Source organism: Tachysurus fulvidraco, chromosome 22 (genome assembly GCF_022655615.1).
Source record: "Tachysurus fulvidraco isolate hzauxx_2018 chromosome 22, HZAU_PFXX_2.0, whole genome shotgun sequence".
NCBI lineage: Eukaryota > Metazoa > Chordata > Actinopteri > Siluriformes > Bagridae > Tachysurus > Tachysurus fulvidraco.
In genome coordinates this window covers 2,687,043-2,713,588 of record NC_062539.1, presented here as the reverse complement: position 1 = coordinate 2,713,588, position 26,546 = coordinate 2,687,043, and the positions used below count along the sequence as shown (strand labels likewise).

The following is a 26,546-nucleotide window of genomic DNA, read 5'->3' as shown; positions in this document are numbered from 1 at the left end:
CCGTGCACCGCCTCCTGCACCTGAAACCAAACAAAACCATATAATATAGATATAAAGACTCAAGAGCTTAAATACTAATCCTAACAGGTCCTAATGTATGTACTTTCTATGTATAACTTTCTCTCATTACTCACCAATTTAACTCTGTCAGCGTTAGCCGCTCCCTCTGCCCTGCTGCCAGACCCTTCGGTGCTGACTTTGGTCAGACTGATAGAGTTCCTGATGCCTGCTCTGGCTGGAAGACAGCTGTTATTATTGCAGGAAAAGTTTGATTTTGTGTCTCCCTGCTGTTGCACCATGGGTCTGACTGTCGCCGTGTTGACTGGCCTTCTCTCATCCTCTTCAGCCTCTTTGAAAAATTTGTCATAACGATCCAAGTACGTGGGCCTCTCAGGCAGCAGGTAATAGTGCGTGTTGCTCACTTTCTTGCCGTCTCGTACGATGGGCAGTATGCAGGGTCCTTTGGCTGATTCCTTGTCTTTGCCCTGGGCCTGAATGACTTTGGGTGCAGCGTATTTGGGGTCAGAGGCAAAGCTCTGTGTAGTAGGCATCAATTTGCCCGGTGAGGTGGAGAGGAAGTGTGTGGTACGATTCATGGGGCTGGGCGTACGAGAGCCCGGCTGAGACAGCGGATCCCTCGGGGGGATCTGAGGCGGACAAGCCTTCTCGTCCTCGCAGCACGAGGCTGGAGAGAGGTCACGTGACCAGCGGGCACAGTCGTTTCCTGTGCTTTTTGGAGGTCGAGGTGGGATCGGGACTCGAGGCGGGACCTGGGGCTTGTCCTCGCACGTGGACAGAAAGATCTGGCGGTAGGGATCGGGGCTTATGGAGCCTACGGGTACGTTCAGACGCTTCATGCACTCGTGCTGTAGCTCCTGGAAGATCTCAGCTGATTGTGAGAAGGTCCGAGAACAACTCTGTGTGCTGGGGGGGAAGAGATCATCCTCTACTCTGAATTTATCCTCATTTGCAGGAGTGCAAGGGGCACAAGGAGAGCCAGGTTCATCAGGACCTCTTATCTCTGTGCTATTGATCGAGCTCACCTCGATGTCGTCTTCATCCTGTGCTACGTCATCATATGCTGGAGGAGGAGGGAGAGGTCTCGAGTCCCAGTCTACCACTGGGGTGGGGTGGAGTGGCCGAGGCAGAGACCGAAACGGACTATGGGGTGGGGTACAATCCAAGATGTTATCTGCTTCCAGGACCAGTCTAGACAAACTAGAGACCTGGGATTCTACAACAGGAGAGGGGGTAGAAGAGAACATTTCTTCTCCAAAGTCTATAAGAGAGACCTCAGAGGCAGTACCACCTCCTGGAGTTCGGAGGCAATAAAAAGGCCGATCGCTCAGCTTGGTGGCTGAAACCCAGGCTGATGGCTTCAGTTTCAGGCTCTTTGTGGGGGGCTTTTTTAATGAGAGGCGACTCAAGCCGGAGGACGTCAGGTCTTCATCCTCTGTAACTGGGTCATAGTTTTGGTCTGAAATTGCACAAACATATAGAAACCTATAAGGGGAACAGGAGAGCTTAATGGCAAAGACAATACTGTTTGTGAACTATTTTGCAAAAAAAAAAAGAAAAAAAAAAAGAAGAGTTCTACAATACACATATAGCGAGAATCTCTAAAATCGCTAAAACTAAAAATATACAATAAAATCCCGCAGCGAAAACTCAAATAAATCTAAAGAAGATAGGGACAATGAGCTCAGAGCACATCTTAAGACCTGAGGGAACATAAAAACAATTTCTGTGCATTTATTATTCATGACGGCTCTCGAAGGAGTGCGATTGAAGACAGAGAGCATAAGTTTGTAAAGGGAAAGAAAGAAAAGGAAAGGAAGCAAGCCAGAAAAGGGCAAAGTGTAGAAGCATGGAAGGATAGAGCGAGGGACCAAACTTACTCTTCAGGAGCACAGCAGGCTGAGGGGGCCGAGGGGGAGGATCCTCTGCGTGACAGCGGGTCGAGAAAGAAATAAAGAAAGCGCAGACGAAGAACATGCAGGTGCAAACAAAGAAGAAAAGTCAAAGGGGAGAACGTTAGGGACTCTGAAAAAAGCATCATCAGCTAATGTGAGTTAAAGCACTAAGCTGAAGATGAAAATTAAAACGTACTTTTGGCACGCCCAGGAAGCTGTGTGGGCCTGGGAGCATTTGGATCCAGCCCCAGGACATCCGGAGGATCCATGGGGTTCCCCAGATACAGACTGTGGTGAGAAAGAAAAGATGAGACGATGACCACTGGGTGGGAATCAGAAAACATCTGTAGCAGTATGCTGCCCTCTAGTGGAGAGTCTGATTTTACTGCATTGACTGTGTGTTTGAAATAATTAAAGGGATCTTAAGATGCAAATATGGAGATATAAAATATAATGGATGGTGAGGATAGCTGTCAAAGTGTGACCTACAATATGCTTGTTTTGCTAAAATGTATTATTTATTATACTAATCTGATTTATTATCTTGTACAGATCCAAAGCCTATCCAAAGTATGCTGGGTGTGATGTAGCATAGACAGTCAACCTACTGGGATTCTTCTGGACACATAGACATACTGTAGAGGAAATATTGAAAACGCTACGGAAATCAAGGTCAGTAGAGCTGTGAGGTGGCAAGTCTACCAGCTGCCATTAGTATATTAATTGAACAAATTATATTTTCATATTAATCCCCTGTAATAACATCACAAATGCCTGGAAAACCCTTTTTTAAGTTTAAAAAAAATTAATATATTCATAATCTGGCTTATATTTTGACCTGGAAATTACGTACTTAACCCCTATATTTTCTCAGTGAGGAACCATAGTTTACTCTAAAGGAATTAAGTCCTACAGTACGTATGTTACGTGTCGTGCGTCTTACTCGTCTATCCGATCCGGAAAGCCCCAGCAGCGGCGAGGGTTGGTGTCTCCATGGCCCGTGTGGATGAAGCTGTTCTTCAGTGGCCGGCTGATGTCATGAGCCGACAGTCCGGCTACGGAGGTAACCGCGTTCCTGGGGAACTGCCCCACCTTCAGCGTGCGCTTGTTTTGCCCTCGCCACCAATAATTCTCCGCCCTGGGCAGTAAAACAGCATGCACACCATCTTATGGCAAAATAATATTGATATTGTGATAAATTACTCATCAGGACCCTTCATCAGTCCATGTTGCAGCTGAATATTTTGCCTTATACCACATCTCAGTTCTGATTGGTCAGGACTAGTCATCATCTCTTTACTCCCACACCTGCCCTCGATGATGGTGATGACGTCACCGATCTGAATGTGCAGTTTGTCAGGCTCGTCAAAGTCCTGCAGCGCCCTCATATCAGTCGGCATCGTCTCCACCAGGAACTCTCTGAGAGCCACAAATGTAGGTCTGTCGTCGGGTTTCTGCGCCCAGCACTGCAGCATGACATTATAGATGTCCTGGGGACAGTCCTCAGGCTTCGGTAGCCTCTCACGTTCCTTATCTATCTTATGAAGGATCTGAGCCACACACACACACGCACACACACACACACGCACACACACACACACGCACACACACACACACGCACACACACACACACGCACACACACACACACGCACACACACACAGGTACTGGTTAGTGTTGGTCTAAACACTGATGGGGAAAGATCTAGAGCGGTAAAGGTGTTGTGTACCTGACTGCCGTTGAGGCCGAGCCATGGCTCTTGGCCGTAAGTGCACATTTCCCACAGGGTCACCCCAAACATCCATGTGTCCGTGGCATGGGAAAAGGTGCGTGTCTTCAGGCTCTCTGGAGCACACCTGACACACACACACACACACACACACACACACACACACACACACACACACACACACACACACACACACACACACACACACACACACACACACACACACAACAATGCAAACAAAAACTCATTAACATTCATTTCAAAGCTTTAGTGCACTTTCTTGACTCCAGTACAAGAGCAGACACCTTTAACAAAGTTGGCAACAAATACTCCTCTATGCTCATTAACACACAGAGGCGGCCATTTACCCAGTGTTTTCCCATCACTCACCAAGCAAAGGGGACTTTACGATGCTCCTGCATGACGTAATGATCATCGTTGTTGGGCAGCGCCCTCATCAGGCCGAAGTCTCCGATCTTGACGAGGTCGCTGGAGGCTAACAGGATGTTGCGGGCAGCTAGGTCTCGATGGATGAAGCGCCTGGTCTCCAGGTAGGCCATACCGTTAGCAATCTGGATGGCGTATTGGCAGAGCGTAGAGATAAGGAAGTGTCCCTGCGTCTTTCTCAAGCGATCCAGCAAAGAGCCAAGAGGAGCCAGCTCTGTCACCTGGAGGGGAAAAGATCGTAAGTGCTAAGTGATTATAGCCAACTACCCCCTTTCTTAACACTTTACTTTAACAAGTGTAATTTAATTGTCCTCATAAAAGACATACAACAAAGTGAAATCTTTACATCCCACATGAACAAATGTATGTTTTATTATTTCTTCACAAAATACAGGAATTCTAACGAGCAGATACTTATTTGGTAACAAGATCCAACACGTACAACAAATTAAACAGAAATTCTGAGATAATAAAGCGTAGACGTATACAGTAATTGGAAAATATTAATATCCATCGAATTGGGGTGCAAACTTTTGATTGGATTTCATTTTGACTGTTTAGTTTGTATTTCTCACACACGCACACACACACGCACGCACTCACACACTCACACACACTCAGGTATACCATCTTCATGGGGTGTGTGAGGACGACTCCGTAGAGGCGGATGAGGTTCTGGTGGTCGAGTGAGTGCATGGCGTTGACCTCACGAATGAAGTCATCCAGAGCGTCTGGCTGGTTCAGGACGTCTGTCTTTAAACATTTCACCGCGACATTTAACTGAAAATAAGAGGGATAAGTGGAGTAAGACAATAATGCAATGGAAAAAAAAAAACATATGACCAATAAGGGTTCTGAAAAGAAAGAAATAAATCTCTATAATGTCAAATTAAATAAGTACAATATGTGTATACTGTAATGATATATCGATCTGATTACTCTAGATTGTTTCATAGATTTTTCCCTCTCCCCCTCTTCTCACCACTTTTCCCCCCGGGGTGACCCACTCTCCACGCTTCACCACGCCGAACGAGCCGTCTCCGAGCTTCTCACACAACGTCAGCTCCTTCTCGCTGATCAGGCAGGTGAGTGCTTGCTGCTGGCCTTCTGTAGGAGGAGGAGTGCTCGAGAGCTTACGAAAAGTGCTGGTTGCCTGCGGCTGGAAATCCCCGTCTGGTCTCTTCCCGCTGAACACCTGAGAGAAAAATGACCGAAACAGATCAGCACTGATGACCAAGGAACAACTAAATCAATGGGGTTTCACTCATGATTTTATGGAAGGGATCAGAAACGTTGAAAACGCTGAAATTTAATGATACAATATTCAACACAAGCAGTACAATGATGCAATTTAGTCCACAAACACTTCCTCAGATATTTTCCTACAGTACGTGTCTAATAATATTATACATGCTGGGAACAGTGACGAGCGACAGCCAATCACAAAGGGGCAAGAAAAACCTCAGAGGATGAAGTGAGAAACAGAAGAAAGGACAGCACATTTCACCTAGAGTTGAGAAACTACTAAACATCTGGCTACAGAAGAAACACTTATTTGAGGTTATGACTTTTTGTTTCCTTTTCACTTGGGTCTGTTACAGCAGCGGTCCTTTTTTTCACCGTGGACCAGTCAATGTTTGATCATTTTACCGTGGTCCTGCTCATTTTTGCTAATTTGTGGGTTAAATTTGAGCAAACACAATATACACGTACACCAAGCACTGTTAAACATGACAAAGTACCGGTGAACAGAGAGAAGAGCGATACACACCTTCTCTCTCCACAAAAGCTACAACACCACTGCCGCTTACAGCCGCTCAGCTCCAGACGTCACCTAAACCCGGCCTGATATCATGATATTTTGCGCATGCGTGGGATTGGTGCGGCTTTAGGTGACGTCTCTCAGCTCCCGGTTAACCTCTCGTCCAAGGAAAGTCGCACAAACCCGAGAGAAATACACCACAATAAATAAAATGGAAATAATTTAATGTTCCTTGGGTGGCCCGGTACCATTTGGTCCACGGACCGGTACCGGTCCGCAGCCCGGGGGTTGGGGACCATTGTGTTACAGCATCCTTTTCTCATTTTGGCAAAACTGTGTGTTAAAATGTGCTTTTTTCTCTTCTACTCCATCTACACACGGCAAAATATATCAGCTAGAGGGCAGTTCGGCTTTTCTGGACTTTCTAGGAAAGTCAGAAGCTAAATGTTCTAAATGTTATTCTTTGTTAGACAAAAGGCAATAAATATACTGACTGCTTTTCTATGTCCAAAAGCAGAGTTTAGTGACTTTGTTTCACAGTGAAAAGTGCCTTTGTGAGCAGAGCGGGTGCCACTGAATCACATGGTAATCATGGAAAGAACCAATGAGGCCAGATAGCAGAGCTCTCTTTTCAACTTGCTATCAGCTCTTCAGTCACTTTGTATGAGGAGCCTGTGGGTCGGATCAGGAGAGCGAGGCTATCCGAGCCGTGGTGTGTGTAGAGGAAATGCAGACGGCAGGCTGGGAGGAGGGTCAACAAGCGTGGATTAAAGACAGAAACTGGATTTACAGATAAGACCCTGAGAGACCAAGGTTACACCATGAGCAATAGGTACCAGGTTGAAAAGGCTTTCAGGCTTTTTTCAGGTAAATTTAGCCATAGCCATGCTAGCGTGTTAGAAAACTCATTCTGGTCATCTTGTGACAAAGTCATACTACCCTCGATGATGCTCCCACTCCTCCTACGTCAAGCAGCTAGGCTCATGCTGCCAAAAAAGGTTTCTAAGGACTTGTTTTGATTTTCATTCATCCATTTATTAATTTCCTTGGTGGAGCCCAGACTTGTCTATCCCTAGCCACAGATTCCAGCTCCTCTATTCCTAGATGTTTCCAAGCCAACTGTAAGACATTAACCTCAGCAGCAGGTTCTGGGTCTGCTGTGAAGTCTCCATCCAGGTTTGATGTTCTTCATACAGCTCTAACATATAATGGCCAGAAGATGTCCTTGTACAATGCTTGTACATTAACCTAATTTGCAGAGGCATTAATCTACGACTCCCTTGGCTTTTAAAACGGCTCAGACTCCGAGAACCCTGAGGAGGAACCTCGGGTCATTTCTGCCACTTGTACTCATGACCTTATTCTTCCAGTCATTACCTAGAACTAATAAGGGCACTATATAATGATATAAACTGACCAACAAAACACTGACTCGATCGGTTTGACTGTCCGACAGCTCCAAGGTACCTGGTTTGAGCCTGTGCTTGGGATCTCGTCTGGAGTTTTGCATGTTCTCTAAGCAATAATCTAAAGTTCTCCGGTTTCTTCACACTTTTCAAAACCATGTTGGTATGTAAACTGGATACTGCAAATATCCCCAAAGTCTGTGCAAGGTTTCTGCCCCAAGTCCACTTTTCCTGGAATTGACTATAGGCCCAATGATAACTCTGACCAGGATAAAGATAACTACAGGTAAATGATTTAAACTCCTCCATCAAGGGAAATGTGTCATCCCTTCACTTGGACTGAGCATCCCACTCTTTTCTAGGGAAGCTCCATGACCTCAGACTTGGCGGTGCCCTAAAGTAATGTCAGTAAACTGATTCAAGGAACTGGATCAGATGACTTTCTGACACGTCAGAAATAGTGATGAGAAATGGAACGGAAGGCAGGAAAAAAATTCACTTAAAGGGCAGAGTGATCGAGTCGTGGCAGCGACTCGGTTTGATATTTCATCACCACCCAACATGACTTGAAGGAATCAGGGGAAAAAACTAATTATGAAATCGTGATCGCCCTTATAATCAGATCCAAGTGTCGGTAATGGTATCCTACTATGGATCCAGCAATACAAGGACAAATAATAACGTTTTAGTGGCTTTTTACACCTGGTGACTTCCTGCATTTTCTGTGATCTGATAGCTATCCGATGGTTAAAAAAAAAAAAAGACCAGGTCTAAACGCCCTCCGAAACATTTTCGAGACGGATATAAATCCGATGGTACAAACCCCTTCAGGAGATGGTCTGGGACGCGCTTCAGATGGAACTGGACAGTTGTAAATGCATGCGGTTGTTCAAGCCACATACGTCGGCGCTGTACTCCTCCCAAACGGAAGTACGTCAGTCGCAAATGACTCACAAGTCGTGCATCGCGCCACAAACGGAAATGAGGTAAAATATATTAGCATTTTGGGTGGGAGTAGAAAGATCGGATCGATATCCGATTCGCCAGGACGCATTTATGTGGCCTAATGTAAATGGAACAGTTTTAACAAACCACATAGCTATCGGATCAGAGAGAACACATGAAGTGACCGGGTGTAAAAAGGCCCTTAGAAATTTTACTGAAAAATTCCTGAGCTTCATGATTACGTTAGATAATTTTAAACCATTTTTATTGTTAATAGTAACCCTGAATCGAGGTTTAAAGTGCTGGTGTTTAAACGAGTTAGCAACAACCAGTGGTAATGAAAGGTCTCAGACTGTAACGGCAGAGGCCTTGAGAGGTCAGAAATAGAAGGCCAGAGAAGAATAGAATCTTGAGGGAATGTAAAAGATGGCTGAGATGTTCAGCGTGAGCCATGAACTGCACACTGATAAGCACATAGTGAACATAGAGACAGAGAAATGATTGATGCCTTAGAGTCAGCAGGCACAGGCACAAGCACAGGCACACACACACACACACACACACACACACACACACACACACACACACACACACACACACACACACACACACACACACACACACACACACACACATTTATATTTCAAATGGCTGTGAGAGACAATCTCCAAAATAACTTAAAACATTAACACAATTTGAAATGGTGGCACCTTTGAAAGAAAGAAAAAGCAAAAAAACTGTATTATTATTATTATTATTATTATTATTATTATAAAGCTGACTTTAATGAATGACAAACTACACCTTTAAATAAACCAGCCACACACACACACACACACACACACACACACACACACACACACACGTTTGAGGAGGTTGATTACTCGGCCTGTGCGCGGTGCCAGGACCCGAAACAACACATGTAATTTTAGAAGGCTATCATCCTCTCCAGCCACTTCCTGTAGACTTCAGCCAACACGGCACTCAAGAGCCTTTCCGGTGACTTACAGAGTGCAGGAGTGTGTGTGTGTATGTTTGTGCATGTGCTACATTACCCGGAATAGGAGTGTGTGTGTGTGTGGGCGCGTGTTGCGTTACCCGGAATAGGAGTGTAGGAATATGGGAGATTTCATTATAATAATCCTTCATGAACTCAAATTGTGTGTGTGTGTGTGTGTGTGTGTGTATGTGTCTGAGTGTTCCTGTTTATGTGGACATGTGGTTTCTTCTGTGATGGGTCAAGCTGGCCTGTCGTCCCACACACTGAGGAATGCTTACACTCAAAGTGTTCAGTAAACATCTCTCCGCGTGCCCTTTCGCTCACTCACTCACACACACAGACACGCACACACACAGACAGAGACACAGATAGAAACACACACTCACTCACTTACACACAGACACACACACACAGACAGACAAAGCTATAATGAGCCTGCAGAGCGACATAACACCCAAATTATAGCTGACAATAAGTCATCACTCACCAACACCCCACCTCTCTGTCTCACTCACACACACACACACACACACACACACACACACACACACACACACACACACACATACACAAGGCTAAAAAAAGACCAGTGTCTGTAAAATGATTCTGCTGAAATTGCAGGTCAGTGTTACAGAACTGGCTCAGAAATATTTTGCAGACAAATCAACTAACGAGCACACTAAACACACCCATATTAAGGGGACACACACACACACACCCATATTAAGGGGACACACACACACACCCATATTAAGGGGACACACACACACACACACCCATATTAAGGGGGGACACACACACACACCCATATTAAGGGGACACACACACACACACACACACCCATATTAAGGGGACACACACCCATATTAAGGGGACACACACCCATATTAAGGGGACACACACACTTTGATTGGACATTAACCTGGTTAGAAAGTTCGATGCTTCCTTTTGTAGCAGTCAACACACTAGTGAAGCTTAATGTATTTCAAAAGCTCAGGAGGGAGAGTTTAGAGATACCTAAGCTGCTTTTTTAACGTGAGATTTATGACAATCAGAATGGAGCAGTGATCAGGAATTATTCATGCAGTGTGTGTGTGTGAGTGTGTGTGTGTGTGTGTGTGCGTGTGTGTGACAGACCTACCTTACTCATCCAAGACTTGCGTTTGCACATCGCTTTTCTCCTCTTCACTGCCTCCCACAGCCTTCTCTGTCCTGAGAGAAACAGTCATAAGAAAGAGAGGAATCCACAGAAAATGAAAGAAAGAATGAAAAAAGACAGAAAGAAGGAGTTAGAGGAAGTAACAAGAAAAGAAAAGAAAAGAAAAGAAAAGAAAAAGAAATTTAACTTCACTCAGGAGTTTCTATATGCAGCTTAAACTGAATTATATTATATATTGTGAAACACGTACAGCTTCTTTCAATGCATGACTGCTGTATGTTTTGTGCGAGTGTGTTAGCAACATTTCCCCTTAATCAAGCCCGCTGACTGACACAGACACACACACACACACACACACACACAATTCATTTCATCCACATTTAATTCCCCATTGTGGAAGAGAGTCAGTGCTATATTGTAAGGAAAACAGAAAATCACATCAAGCATAAACGCTTCATGTGAGCTCTAAATGAAGGGAAGACTGACGGCAACAATGGCAGAGAAACACTGTTGTCTCATTAACACGAAAAGCCGCCTTATAAACTTGAGGAAACGACAACAAATGTACCTCAACAATAAAAGTAACTATAAACAGATAAAAAGAACCATGTGTCGTTCTTTAACTATTAAAAAAAAAATACATCAAGTTGTTGCGATATAAAAGGAACAAAACCCTCGGGATGCGCCGCTACAGGAAACCTACCGGGCCGGCCCATGCCGATCTTCTCCAGGTCTTCGTTCTTGACGTAGTCGAAGTGTGACAGGCGCGTGACGTTAAGATCGTCCCGGATGAGCAGGAAATACTGCTGCAGCTGCACCTCCATCAGCAGCTCCAGGAGCCACTCTGTGCCTTCTTCACCCTGCATACCACTGCCCAGCTTCTGGAAGGAGAGACACAGGAAAATACTGTTACTGTCCCTCTTAAAGGGGCGACTCATTAACCCTCGCGTTAAACTGAGGAGCTACAGTACGGTTACGACGTAAAATAGCATAACTGACGTTTGTCACTGCCACATTTTAAAGAGAAACTCCCTTTAACCGTATGCACAAACATTTGAATATGTAGAATGTTTTGTTACAGTTTTCCCTATAAAGCACAACTTAATCTAGAAAATATACTGTATTATTTCCACAGAATGTAAACAGCCATGATAATATGCAAAGACGGGTGCTAAGGTACAAACTAGTTAAACTTTCAGTTGATCTATTCTGAGGAATGTTTCGATATCAACGAACTACAAGACCTAAACCTTATGATCGATTTACAAACATTCTGTACTGTAGCTGACATCGGTGTGAGCGCGGAGCTGTGCCAACATAAACACCTGCAGCCGCACCTGAAGTCCATAAAGCACAGGCAGCTTTGGCCTTGGACCAGAGCGTACATGCTGCCTGGATCACCAAACTATCCGTGAATGAATCAAAGCCAAATCAACACGTGTCCTTCCTTCTAACCTCGACTGCTTCTGTATCTCTGATCCCTTTGAACCCACTAAAAAATGCCTTGCTTAAATTTTTAAAGTCTTCACCTACGCATTTCAAGAGCTGATTAAAGAATTTTCCGAGACGTTCCAAGACGTGTTGACACGCTGCTTCTTGGAAGACTAGCGAGAGAAATGCGAGGGTTTTTATTGTAGTTGGAACGTCATGTCAGACATCAGCTGCTTTTAATTTCGGATGTCTCCCCACCCTCTATTTCGTTTCCACCCCATCGCTCTGCCTCGCCATCTTTCTTAACGAGGTTTGGAGAGGAATTTATTTTTGAAGAACCCACTTTGAGTCATTCGTAAGATCACCTTGAAAGAGGATCGAAACTGATGCCGAAGTGACTCTGAAATCACAAACGTTTCCTTAAAGCGTCACTTAACAGACAGATGTTTGAGGGTTTTTTTAAAAATTCATTTAAAATCTTTACACGACTGGGATTTACTGGGAATAGCTTCTTCGTGTGTCCATAGGTGGAGACCTGGAGGATTAAAATAGACCTGAAAACTTGAACTCGCCACATAGATTTGGCTCCGACGTACAGCAGAGATGGAGGAAAAGGCCTCACATGTTAAACAGTAGCATTATTGTTTCAGCTAGGTTACACAACGCAATAATAGCCGAATTTGTAGAGTGCGAGGAAGGTCAGCGCTCCAGTAACGGGCAGCTGCTCAAAGAACAAAAGTGAGGGGGGAGTTGATGTGTGCAGGTTTGCTGGAAGTCAGGCAGCAGAATCGCGCCTTTGTGCAAGACGAGCTTCCTGTATTGATACATGAAAGGCCGGAGGTCACGAGGATCATGGCCTTGTTCCTTCCAGTTCGCCCATTAAGATCTGAAGCTGCACTTCCGTCAGTCAATCACGTCATTGACGTGGGAAAGAGCTGAACCGCAATGCAAAAAAAAAAAAGAAAAAGAAAAATTTTCTCTTATAGCATATGCTTTATGCTAAAGAGGTCTCGGTTTCCTAGAGCTCCAGGAGACATATGTAAAAAGTATAAAAATATTAAAAATAAAAAAAATCATGATTTGGGTCTTTATACTATAAAGTTTTCAGTGTTGCCATCACTAAGTAAAGGCGACTCGTATGACCACCGTTGACACACAAAATCTTTAGCACCGGGGCAGGTATTTTTAACGGGTGGACGAGTACGAGAAGTATTCTTTTGACAATTTATTCCATATTATTTCCCACTTGCCCCAAATGTAGTTCAACCCGAGACAAAAACAACATTTGTATTGTTTCCCTTTGAGCTGAAGCTCTAAGGCTAATTTAGTTTGCTTGTCTTTAATAACTGGCTTCCTATGAAAATGTGGTAATGTCTGACACAGTCTTTATAGCCATTCCTAATCACTCACTCACTCTCACTCATTTTCTACCACTTATCCGAACTACCTCGGGTCACGGGGGAGCCTGTGCCTATCTCAGGCGTCATCGGACATCGAGACAGGATACACCCTGGACGGAGTGCCAACCAATCACAGGGCACACACTCTCATTCACTCACACACTACGGACAATTTTCCAGAGATGCCAATCAACCTACCATGCATGTCTTTGGACCGGGGAAGGAAACCGGAGTACCCGGAGGAAACCCCCGAGGCACGGGGAGAACATGCAAACTCCGCACACACAAGGCGGAGTCAAATCACCCCCAGTCAAGCCCCGACCCACAGTTAAGAAGAAGCCAGCAAATGGAATCCCAATAAAGGAGTCACTTTGGTTATTAGTACCACATACAGCTGAAATACAACTGAAAAATGTCTTGCGAGTAAGAACCGGCTACATTAACAGAAAAGGCCTGATGGAAGAAATAAACATGACAGGACATGATGAAGTCGATTACTTCCCTAGAATATCTTGTGATTTATTCTTCCGATGTCAAAGGAATTTGCCAAGAATAAAACTTCTTATTTATTCATTAAAACTATGACGCATTGTACTGTTGTGGAACGTCCAACAACAAGTTATAGCCTGTTATTACCCAGGTTATAACCGCTATAAACTCCAGGCTTGTCATTTTCTGTCGTTAAGTGTTTGTCAAGTCATGGAAGAACTGCAGCCTTCCGTCCTAAAGAGTTCAGAGTTTTATATCTAACGTTTGAGAAGTGCCGACACCGGAGACGTCGAAGATATTTAGTAAGTTTTAGCTTTCAGAAAATCGTCAATGTTCAGACTTTAACGCGGAAAAACTTAGCTGTGAAGTCCCTGTGTACGTCGTGATAGAAATAATCGATATAAGACAGACATGAGTGCATTAATATAAACCTATGATTTGACTCAGACCAGCTGTTCTAGAAAACAAGATTCGAAATCGAGTTCAAAGAGGGCTGTGGAATAATTATAATACACTTGACCGATCCTGATCTTGCCAGACTTTTTTTTTTCTCCTCCACTAAACTTTCACGCCAAGGTCCCTCCTTTCTATCCTTCACTGCCTCCCTTCTTCCTGACAGCAGGCAGACAGATGGCTAGTGAAGGGCCTGAGAGTAAAGTTCAGAGATGGACACCGTAATACACACACTCGCACTATACACACTCGCACTATGACTCCGGAAAAAGAATGAAGAAAGGAATTTGTAAAAGAAGACATACAGGAGAAAGCTCGGAGGGCCTCCTTTACAAGGCTAGCTGACCGTGGAAAGAAAAATATTGACTGAAGTGAACTCTTGGTGGGACTGTAAAGGGAAGAAGTGGGCAGTGGTTGCTGGGTGTCACTTGTCACAGAACAGTGGGGAATGCGTACTGAGAATATACGAAGAGGAGAGACGACTGAAAGAGAGAAGGAGAGGGAGGGAAAATAAACAGCTTGCGGAGTTTAATGTCCTCACTAGGACATATTTTCAGACTGAAATCACCAGCGTCACTCCCTGGGGTCTTACTTAAGCCGTCGCTATGTGCAACATGTGCTGGTTAATATATAACGTCTCACAGCCGCAGTGCCAAAACATCTGGCTCACACATCCAAGGCCTGACAAATAATATCAAGCTGACTGCTAAAAAGTCTAAAAAAATTAAACAAGACAATATGTGGAAAGTTATCGATTACCCTCGGTTTACGACGGGCAACACAACCAGAATGTCTGGACAACAAACAATATGTAATAATAGATAGAATAACGGATGCAAATCTCCACTGCTAGAGAAGTCCTGAGGCTACAAACCGTTGAAACCAAGGACCAGCCATGCTTAACCACAGTCCAGTGACGCAGAATGATCATGTGGGAAACAGTTAAAGATCAAAGTTGTACTCTCTAAGCCAAGGATTCCCAACCTAGGACCTGTAGATTCCCTGCATGCTGACTCAAGAAACCTAATTAGCTGATTAGTTCAATCGAGTGTGTCAAAGTCCATAAAATATGTATGGAACATACTCGGAGAGATACTCCGTGGTATATAGTTCACGATCAGGATTGGAAGCCTTGTTCTAGGCCTATAATAAGTCAGCACTGGCTAAGCTCCTTGGATAGAGTCCACAGTTTTGTACCAAAATGGCTACACCCTGCACATACAGTACACACACCCGCGAGCGCTGCTTTTTGTGGTCACTGTTATAAAGAGATTACGCTGTGGACAAGTGGACACGGGGGTTATTACTAATTGCCTTGTTTAATGAAACTTCATTGTAAGGGAAAGTCAGTTGCTGGAGAAACCACAGGCTGGAGAAGATACATTGGTCACAATCTTGCATTTTACCTTTTTCATTTCGGGCTAAAAATCACAAATAAGTTCAGAAAGGGTTTTTAAGTAGTTGATTAGTTATTCCAGACAAGGGCCTCTGGTAAAGGAAAAGAAGATACCTGGAGTATGGAGTATACCAATGTTGCTCTATCCTGTTAGAACAAAGTTACACAAGGAAATGAGAGAATAATATGAAACCTTTAGGTATTGAAAAAAGTACAGATGGTCTTAATGCCATCTATGTATACATCTACTGCAGATATAAGAAGTATCATGCAGACATGGCCAAATGAAAAAAACAGACAACGACAGATGCGCAGAAAAACACATTATATACTTACTTTGTACACATGGAAGTGTGCAAGAAACGGAAAGGTTTTTTTGAGCTTGGCAAAGCGCCGCATCCTAAAAAAGGAGCTCAATCGAACTAGAGAGAATGAAGGTCTAGGGTAGATGAGGTGAGGTTAAATATGTTGAAGAAGCTGTGCTGAGTCTGAATATGCTAGTCTTTCTTGTTGTACATGAAGGTCTAAGAGTGGAGCTGAGGTGAAGTAAGGTCTCCAGAACTCGACAACCAGGCACGGGGAAGTCTCCTCAGCTCCTGCACCCCACACACTCCATTCCATCGTGGTCTGATCCAGTAAGTTCCTATAACCTCCTACCTCCAATTAGGGCTAACACGCAAGCAATTACGTGAGCAAGGGGAAAAAAACTGCACCCTTAAAATGGGAAAGGTTGTTTCCACCCAAACCCGGAGCTGGAAGAATTCCACTGAAGTCCAATCTTAGGCTCAGAATCCAAACAGTCCTATTAGAAGTAAAGGCAGCATTTTAATAATGAAGTTTCTCTTCAGCACTGTCCATCATCTTGGTCTGGCATCCGGCTATTAATAGTTCCCCATTTTTACCTCATTGCCCTCGAGTGAAGGAGTGGGAGTGAAGAAGAGACATCTGTATATCTGAGCAATGCTCGACTTTTTTAGATCCATCTCACGGCATCAGTATGAGTGTTTGGATGTTGGTGGCAGAGGGGGACGTGTTGTTCTCTGTATGTGAAGCTGGGGGTGGTTCCGAGGACTCGCTCTCCCTCCCTGTATATCTGTAAATCGTAGACAGACGACTGGGGAAGTGCCCGTTCTCCCTCCCTCTTTTCCCTCTGTCCCTCCCTCAGCCCGTGCCCTGGACAGAGACGCTATGGTATTTGGATGGACAAGCATTTGATCGTCAGCCAAGAGGTCAGATTTAACTGCAGGATGGAGAGCTCATTTCCTGTAGGCTCCCCCCCCTTCATGTTTGGCTCTTAACAAGCTTCCCCCTTGAATCGCCTACCACCATCTACACTCCTCTCCCTGACCCAGCCTTCTCCTTTCTCCCTCGTTCTCTCTTACTTCCTTCCTACTCCAATGTGACTTAACCCTCTTTCTTCATCTGGTTCCTGTTTTCCTCCTCGTTCCTTCCAAAAAATGTCCTCGACTATGTATAAACAAACCTGCTCCACCGTTTTCTATGGACATTTAATCTACGTCATCACACGAAGGAAGGAGGGGCAGCTCGCGTCCTGTTTCACTCACTCCCTCCCTCCCTTCTGCCGATCTGTCCGGACGAGACGAAACCAGATGTGTGGCACTTTGAGCAATAAACAAAATGTACAAGTTATTTTTGATGTACAAGGCTTTTTCCCCCCAGTCGTACAAGGCACGGAGGCAAAAGTAAGAGACATGAGCAGTAAAGTGGGACCATTTGCGTCATACACAGTCTGCCTCCAATTATCATCCTGACACCAAAACATTTGCAGTACTGCTGTATACTGCACAGATAACACAAGAAGAATGTTCTGAGAGACAGCAACACGGAGTTCAGCTGAAAGCACAACAAGGAAAGGGAGAAGCAACAACACAGAAAGACCCCTTTTACAGACCCTTAACGAAACAAGACGTATCAGTAATAATGTAAACATGAAACAACAGCAGCAGGTTTTAACAGGTTCAAGAAGCTGAATATCATAAACCCTATGAGTGAAAGTATCATTGCTGGTGCATTTTATGATCCAACTGAAAGTCTTTATTGGGCCAGGCGTTCCCTAAGCTAAAGGTATTCCCCTCGTCTATACCACTATGGATTGTATTTTAAATCCATTGTGTGTATATTTATAATTGTGTTAAAAGGGAGGCCTTACCACCTTCACTGGGACTGAAAGGTAGAAACGCTACATCTATCTCTCAAAGACTGACAGGTAAAATAGCTCGACCTCCTAAACCAGTGCTGACAGTTAGAGAGACCACGCATACTTTACCAGGTACAGAGGCAATGGCTTCTCCTGTTGGTCAAATAGACAGAGGTTTCTAGATTTCTTGCACCAGCACCAATCGGTACTATGTCACCAAGGCCATGTATCCTTCACGGTTACCAAAGTTCTAAAGTGTCACCATCGAGCCTTCTCCAGAGAGACAGACTGCTATAAACCTGTTACTGTAACGGAAAGGTGCAGATGCCAAACCTTCATTAGCGACTTTTAATAAACAGAGATCCGAGTCGTATGAATGAAGGAATGAATGTCCCAAACGACGTACCAGTTGTGAGCCCGTTTTAAGCCTCCGTTCAGCAAAATGAACAGACCGATGTAGGAAAAACTGGTAGTCCAGTCAGCACAACACACACAACCTCTCCATGACCCTCCGCAGGACAAATTAAAGCCGATGTTATTTCATGGTGTTCAATATCAACAAGCGTCCCTACGCGTCGGTGTACCGACAGGAAGCAGGCGCCCGTGTGATTCGACACTTATCCGAGACTGGCGTCCTGCAGTGAGGAGGTGCCGACTTCTCACCATTCCTCTATATGTAGCACCTCCATCTTCATGCTTAGCATCCCGTCCTCTGGTGCACACAGTTACACCTCTGAAAGCATCATTTGTCCAAGTCTTAGCTATTGGATTTGAGTGATCAGTCCTGACCATAGACAAGTTACAGTATAATCTGCCCTTCTCTGTGTCGATCACACGACTGATGCAGTAACCTATATGGCCAAAGGATGGCAGCAAATACACGGACATGGCATATTATTTCTAGCATTTATGAAGGATTTATCAGTTATTCTCCAGAGATTTTTTGAGAACTAGTTTCAGCTAGCATCCTTTGCTTATCACCATATATAGTCTGAAGCTGAAACCTCCTTACAAATAGTTGACAAATTAAAGGAAATATCAAGGGCTCTATTGCAGCGTAGGAGGCGTTCGTTTTTCCCGACACACTTGAGTCCACTTGAGTTTCCTGAGTCTACTTGGGACACAAAACACCTATGACCGATCACCCATATTCTATGTCGTTTCTCTCAGGAAGACTCGAAGACTCAACCTCTAGTCATAAAGGACAGAACACAGGGCTCAGGAAATGGATTGATAAAGATTTAAAAAAAAAACATGTAAATCATATACCATGGCTTTGACATATACCAGATCATTTACTGTAATATCTGTGGGAGATTTTAGTTGACTTTAGTCTGTTATTAAAGAGTTTTTAAATCTACACAAAGGCAAATCGTTCCGTTTTGGCAGCTCATTGAGACCTGACACTGTATGAAGTTTACGGTGGTCTTTCTGTCTGATTAACGTGACTAGGTCAAAGAGGTAACTCCTCAGTCGCTACACTTATATTTCGAGGTATTTCGCTTCTCCGTATTAAAAGTGGCGCATCTCCAAATAGTCAAAAGCGAGTGATAATGGAGAAATAGGTGTGTACTGATTTAGCTTGAGGGGGGCACGGTGGCTTAGTGGTTAGCACGTTCGCCTCACACCTCCAGGGTCGGGGTTCGATTCCCGCCTCCGCCTTGTGTGTGTGGAGTTTGCATGTTCTCCCCGTGCCTCGGGGGTTTCCTCCGGGTACTCCGGTTTCCTCCCCCGGTCCAAAGACATGCATGGTAGGTTGATTGGCATCTCTGGAAAATTGTCCGTAGTGTGTGATTGCGTGAGTGAATGAGAGTGTGTGTGTGCCCTGCGATGGGTTGGCACTCCGTCCAGGGTGTATCGTGCCTTGATGCCCGATGACGCCTGAGATAGGCACAGGCTCCCCGTGACCCGAGGTAGTTCGGATAAAGCGGTAGAAAATGAGTGAGTGAGTGATTTAGCTTGCCATCACAGGCTGTAATTAGAATTTCTCTTAATTTTCTTTACATCGGTGTGGCTGTGACTGTAGAATAAATACCGTGTAATCAGGGTCTGTTTATGCGGCTTTATCCCTTTCATTCAATCAGACAAACCCTGTAGATGTGCATGTTTACGCGAGTATTTGGTTTAGAGGGATTTGAGCCTTGAGCTTTTAAAGATGATGAGTTCCCACCCCTTTGTCTGCTTTTATAAGACTGTACCACTGATTTGATGATGGTGGACAGGACAGCGAGGCCAGGAAGGAATCAATACAAAGGCAAGCGATAAGCGACGGAAAGTGTGAAAGCCGTGCAGAGAGAAAGCAAGAGCGAAATGGCCGATGAGAGAAGGATGAGGTCAGGTTATGTCCTGCAGCACTGAAACATCATCAGATTCCAGTATGTGCTAAATACTGCTTACTGTGAGAAAACAGAGAGCACTGCACTCCCAGCCTTTATGCCAGCAATATGCAACACACATGCATCACAGTGCTGATGGATATGAATAGCAGCAAAAATCTTCAAACTACCACATTTGACAAAGAATACGTTGGATTCTCAGTTCTGATTAAAATGATCAGTCACCGAGAACAGGAAGTCCCTCCAAACTGTATAAAAGGACAAGACAAACATTTACCATGTAGGCAGCCAAAAGACCTACAGCAACATAGAAGGAGCTGCAGAAAGATCTGACTGAAGTACTGATTTCTCTCTACGAGTTACAACAATCTGGGTTATCTGCTAGGCCGGTGAGACGGAAGTCCTTTCTAACGAACACGCCGCAAACGATGTGGAGAAATATGTTATGGTCTGACGGTTCAAAAAGATTCAATAATAATCCCAGAACTCCAAAAGGTACGTTTGTTGAAGAAAAAAGCACCAAAAGAACACCGTACCCACAACCTAGCATGGTGTTGGTAGCATCATGTTTTTGGGATGAGTTACTTCAGACAGAACTACTACAAATACTTGTCCATTTAAGTGTATAACCTTCAGGTGTTTTCTAGTAAAATAAAGATGAAAAAGAACTGAACCTTTCAGCACGACAATGACCCAAAGCATACATACATCCGAGTGAACGGCTTGACTGACGTTTTTGCCTGACCGATCCAGCCCAACTGAACATCTGTGGACTGGCATGAAGCGAGAGTACAATGATGGCTACAAAATGATTTTCAAGAAAGAGGAGGAAGATATCACCAAGTTAAGGTGTGCCAAAGTGATACCTACTCCTTACTCTAAAAGACTGGAAGAAAAAAGCTTTTATTGCTTAAAAAAAAAAAAAAAGCTTCTTTTTGCTTGTGGGTGTGCAACCGAGTTACTGTAAGCCTTTTCCACACATTTCCCCTTAATTGTTTTTCACTTAATTTTTTTCTAGGCTGTACTTACACATAGGGGTGTAAAAACCTTTTGACATGATTTATCACGGATTCACATTAACCTGCCTACTTAACAGGTGGTGTGCAGACTTTTTATATAAGGCTTAAAACTAAAAAGCAACAGGAAGTGACTTCTTTCGTGGATTTGAATTGTGAATATAGAAGGACAAAAACATTAAAAAATATATATATATTAACAACACTTACATATGGCTGTGATTATATAGCGAATAAGTCAACTTTGGGTGGTTAACAGATATGGGATGTGGTAGCTTAGCGGTTAAGGTGTTGGACTACCGATCGGAAGCTGTTCCCAGTGAACCAGTCACCATAATACACACTGGATTACTGTTTGACTGCAATAATAAACAATAACAAAGTATTTTATACATGTGCAATAACAGAATTTTTTTTAAATGTGCAATATTATCTGTGTGCAATATGTCTTCAGTGTAACCACTACTCTTTTCATACAGTACATTTTTGTTTTTGTATATACTGTATATTATATTATGTCTTTATTCTTTTTATATATTTTTGCTGCTGTAACAGAGAAATTTACCCATTGTGGGTCGAATAAAGGTATACATCTTATCTTATCTTATGAATTCTAACCCCAGGTCCACTAAGCTGCCACTGCTGGGCTCCTGAGCAAGGCCCTTAACCCTCAATTGCTCAAGTGACGTGACATACAGCTAAGTACGGTGACCCATACTCAGAATTTGTTCTCTGCGTTTAACCCATCCAAAGTGCACACACACAGCAGTGAACACACACCGTGAACACACACCCGGAGCAGTGGGCAGCCATTTATGCTGCGGCGCCCGGGGAGCATTTGGGGGGGTTTGGTGCCTTGCTCAATGGCACCTCAGTCGTGGCCGGCCCGAGACTCGAACCCACAACCTTCAGGTTAGGAGTCAGACTCTCTAACCATTAGACCACGACTGACCCAATGGCAGAAATGTAAATATAAAGATATGGCACAAGCAACAACTAACATTTATTTATTTAAAATACCTTTAGTAGAGCCTTGTACATAAATTATTCCCAAATTTCTTCACTGTAATACTTTACTTGTCGTTTAAACCGAATTTGTCTATAAAGTCCATCTATTATTATTGTTATAAGATTACACAAGGTCTTGAAAGAGTCTCCTTACCAAAATGAAATAATATATGTTCTCTATAAACGTACGTTTATTTATAATAAATATTTTTTTCACTTGCTAAGATATTTAGATTTCTGTAACGCACTCACAATGGTGACTAAGTAGTTATGTAATCAGAGTGAATGAGATGACTCTTGTGGGTAAACCCTCAGCAGTGTCCCTGACCTGATTACTGGCGTTTATTCCCAATTCATTTACTGTAGCTGCTGTAAAGGAGCTTAGTAACAGAATTACTGGATGAAATAAAATGGAAGGACCTTTGCTGATATTTCTCTTTATTTATCTGTGTTGTAATATTTTCACCTATCGCTGAGCTGAATGAGTGATTTATGAAACCCCCCCAATAATAAAGTGACCTGGGGATGCCGTATAAGACGCAGAAATATTAAAGAGATATTTGTTTTCTCTCAGGCAGGCAGAGGGACTTGGTGTATGTGTGCTAAAAAAACTGAAGACAGCCGTTAGCTTTCAAAAGATGTTTCAAAAGATGTCAATCGGTCTCATTTACACAGACGTGCGCATGCAGAACGTGGAGCAAACGGTACCAGAGCTCAGATACACACACACACACAGTGGAGATCAGATTCATGAGCAACACTCAGACAAAAGAGTAGAATACAGCATCATTCAGCCTCATCTCTTCAATGCCCACACACTGCATTCAACAGACTCTGTGTGTGTGTGTTCATGTGTGTGTATGTGTATGCGTGTGTATGTGTGTATGCGTGTGTGTGTGTGTATGTGTGTATGTGTGTATATGTGTGTGTGTGTGTGTGTGTGTGTGTATATGTGTATGCGTGTGTGTGTATGTGCATGCGTGTGTGTGTGTGTGTGTGTGTGTGTGTGTGTGTGTGTAGGGGAAATGGGGTGTCCGTGTAGACCAAATGTCCCCATAGTGATAGAAAATCATAACATTTTGACCTTATAGGGACATTTAGACATTTGTCTGCAGAGTCGTTTATTTAATTACAGTAAAACAAAATATTGTAGGAGTGTTTATGAAGAAGAAATTTAATGAACTTACAATTAAATTACGTGGAATGTAACACACACACACACACACACACACACACACACACACACACACACACACACACACACACAACTGGGGGTGTGTTATACGGGTGGACAATATATTATACGTTGTTATTTTTAATGCAGTATTTGTGCTATCTGCACTGATATCACGCGGGTTTCGAGCCTCAGGATACATCATCTCTTCCGTAGTCAGAAATGACAAACAGAAATGATCCAAGAAATCAGAAATGTACAAGTCAGAATTGTACATTGTTGATAAGCTGACTGTAAAAGGATGTTGGTTTAACGTTGATGGAAGGAGTCTCCAGTATCAGGGCTATAACCATCGATACATTTGGAGATATTTATTTAACAATTATGACCAGTGCTCTAAACAGCCAGTTTACAGGAAAGTCTTCACTTTACAGGAAAGTCTTCTCAGTAACATGTTTATACTGTAGCTACCATAAAATAAGTAATAACATAAAATCTGGATTTGTAGATGTTCCCTGACATTTAATGCGACTATAAACGGATAAAAAAAAAACAAAAAAAACTTTAACATTGTGTATTGTGTGTTGTGTATGAGAAACACAAACATTCCTAACATGCTCTTAATGAAAGATAGTGACTGACCGGTTGATTATTTTCCTGTAAGAAAGATCTCCCTGAAATGTTCCAGAAATGTTCGTCGATATCAAATCGCTTGTATCGCAAAGAACGTTATTTTATGTGTCTCTAACGCGAACACGTTGATATAGTAAGATAAGATAAACAGTAAGTCGACAGAAAAACTGTTCGATTAAAAGAAAGTTAACGTAACGTCCAGGTTTCAGATCAGGTTTCGGGTTTCGAGTGCAAGATGCGGGAGCTGAAATACCTCGTCATCATCGCATTCGCTGCCCAGCCGCTGGTACTCTGCAGTCTCCCCCATGACGAGGTCGAAGGATGAGGTCGGACAGGATTCTCGCAGCTTTCCCGTCACGCAGACGTGCCTGGTGTCAGGATTTACTGAATCTGCTCATGATCACCGCTCAGAATGCCTGATTTATCCTTGTGTGTGTGTGTGTGTGTGTGTGTGTGTGTGTGTGTTGACGCATGCCTTGGTGCTCCCTTACTGCACCTAAAGCCTGCAGCTGTGCTTTCTTTTCCAGCGAGTCTGCATGTAAACGCAGCCGGCTCTTTTTGTCTGAGGGTAGATTTTTCTTTAAAAACAATGACAACGACGACAAAAGAAAAATGTGCTGCTGATTACTCGGCCAAAGCCTAACACTAATCCCTTGTTATTGCTATGTTTACTCTTCTCCCATCCTCCCTTCTATTCTTCCTTTTTTTTATTCTCTTATTTCAGTCAGAGCTGCGCTTGTGGTGAGTGGTTCCCCCCAACGACACGGCAGCGGCGCTCACCGCTGAGCAAAGGGCATGTCGACCAATCGGATTGAGAGAGAAGGAAAGGAGGGGGAGAGAGACGCTATCCTTAATGAGGGGGAATTAATACAGTGAGAAAGAGTAGGAGGGAGAGAGAGAGAGAGAGAGAGAGAGAGAGAGAGAGAGAGAGAGAGAGAGAGATGCAGAGGGGCCATCTGGGAGATCAGCTGGACAGCTGGATAGATGGATGAAATGAGTGAAGGAGGGAGGGAGAGGTGTTTTCCTTCACTGTCTCCCTCCTGCTGATTACTGATCTCTGGTTCTGAATTCATCTGTTTTGAAGTCTCGTCTTTACAGACTTTCCGAGATGACATGATGCAATCTCTCAATATCATTTTAATATTTGATCCAATCCATTTTATCATGTTAAACTTTTAAATTACAGATGATTTTAATGTATATGATTGATTTTATGAGTTGAGACGCAATACAGTGTATTGCATTATGACGCAACCTGTTAGATTTATTCATCCATTTCCCTTCAATACTGACAGGCACAGAGGACACGCCCCCTTTTCTACTAATGAACAATGACCACGCCTCCTCCGCTGAGACAGACAGGCAAAGAGGACACGCCCCCTTGTCTACTAATGAACAATGACCACGCCTCCTCCGCTGAGACTGACAGGCACAGAGGACACACCGCCTTATCTACTAATGAACAACGACCACGCCTCCTCCACTGTGACTGACAGGCACAGAGGACACACCGCCTTATCTACTAATGAACAACGACCACGCCTCCTCCACTGTGACTGACAGGCACAGAGGACACACCCCCTTATCTACTAATGAACAACGACCACGCCTCCTCCACTGTGACTGACAGGCACAGAGGCCGCACCTCCTTCTCCAAGAATGACAGGCCACGCCTTCTTATTCAAAAACTTCTCTGGTACGTTCGGCCATCTTCACCTGCGTCCAGATCGTCGTTCTACATGTCTATCCGACCCGTGTGACATTTTTCCATGATGGATTTACTACCTGAAGCAGCCCTCATGAGCCTTTTTACTCACCCGGGTGTGAACGCAAAGCCGAAGAGCCAGGAGCGCTCTCGTTCTGAATCTGCCCTATGGCATGCGGCCGGCTCTCCGTTTCAGACTTTCATTTGTAAACCAAATGCCCTCGTCTTCCACAACACATCTGCATAGGAAAAGTCACCTATTACAGCCCCATCGTCCGGTGTGAAGCACGTGTGGCTCCTCTAAGAGCTCACCTCTACCTGGCTACTTGTCTTTGTTCCCACAGTTCGATAATGATCCAGCCTTGATATTACAAATCCTGCTAAAATCATTCTGCACAAAAAGCAATGTGTGGATTTCAGCATTTCAACCACAGCTGCCCAGAGGACAAGCAGGTCTGGTCACCAACTTCACTTATCCAGCAACCAGAGAACTATATCTACTTCCTGTTGACTTTTCCAATGTGTCCATGGTGACAGGAGCAGAACCTGATTTTCTGCTCACCATGGTTCTTAATAGTGGCTATTTGAGCAGTCTGGTCATTCTCCTCTAAATTCTCTCCTCAACAAGCTTGCAGAATTTCCTAGGAACAATTAATACTTTTTTTTTTTTTTTACAAATAAATCCAACAATCATACCAACATTTTTTATTATTATTTTTTTAATTCTCCCTTCTGTTCATCAAACCACCTCTTCCTCATAGATCCATCCATCCCACTCTCTCCCCGACCCCAAGCAGATGTTTGAAGCATCAGCGTCACCACCTACTGTTAGGAGACCGTCTCCTGGTACTGGGTTACACAAACACACATACAGTCAAAAAAAAAAAAAAAGTCTATTATACTTCACTGCATTTCCAGTTACGCTCCATCCGATTTCCTGTGCGAGTCTTTAACTAGAAAAAAAAAACAGAACAGCAAGACCTGGAA

The 26,546-nt window shown here is 43.7% G+C and overlaps 1 protein-coding gene across 7 annotated transcripts in view; it reads right to left on the bottom strand.

Moving 5' to 3' along the window:
* The window catches only part of tnk2b (tyrosine kinase, non-receptor, 2b), a 45,234-nt gene that overhangs the window by 5,269 nt on the left and 13,419 nt on the right, over window positions 1–26,546 (bottom strand). For 3 of the 7 annotated variants that reach the window (XM_027158256.2, XM_027158255.2, XM_047806306.1), the window contains 12 exons: window positions 11,064–11,241; window positions 10,343–10,413; window positions 5,071–5,283; window positions 4,716–4,868; window positions 4,032–4,309; window positions 3,642–3,768; window positions 3,222–3,463; window positions 2,857–3,051; window positions 2,110–2,201; window positions 1,899–1,943; window positions 135–1,477; window positions 1–20 (listed from right to left, as the gene is read on the bottom strand). The exon at window positions 1–20 is cut by the window's left edge and continues 76 nt beyond it. In XM_027158256.2, the coding sequence (XP_027014057.1) occupies window positions 1–20; window positions 135–1,477; window positions 1,899–1,943; window positions 2,110–2,201; window positions 2,857–3,051; window positions 3,222–3,463; window positions 3,642–3,768; window positions 4,032–4,309; window positions 4,716–4,868; window positions 5,071–5,283; window positions 10,343–10,413; window positions 11,064–11,226 (2,942 nt within the window). In that variant the 5' untranslated portion in view covers window positions 11,227–11,241. Of the gene's footprint in view, window positions 21–134; window positions 1,478–1,898; window positions 1,944–2,109; window positions 2,202–2,856; window positions 3,052–3,221; window positions 3,464–3,641; window positions 3,769–4,031; window positions 4,310–4,715; window positions 4,869–5,070; window positions 5,284–10,342; window positions 10,414–11,063; window positions 11,242–15,865; window positions 16,927–26,546 lie in introns of those variants that run through there. The other 4 variants (XM_027158251.2, XM_027158253.2, XM_027158254.2 and 1 more) reach the window with 4 other exon arrangements.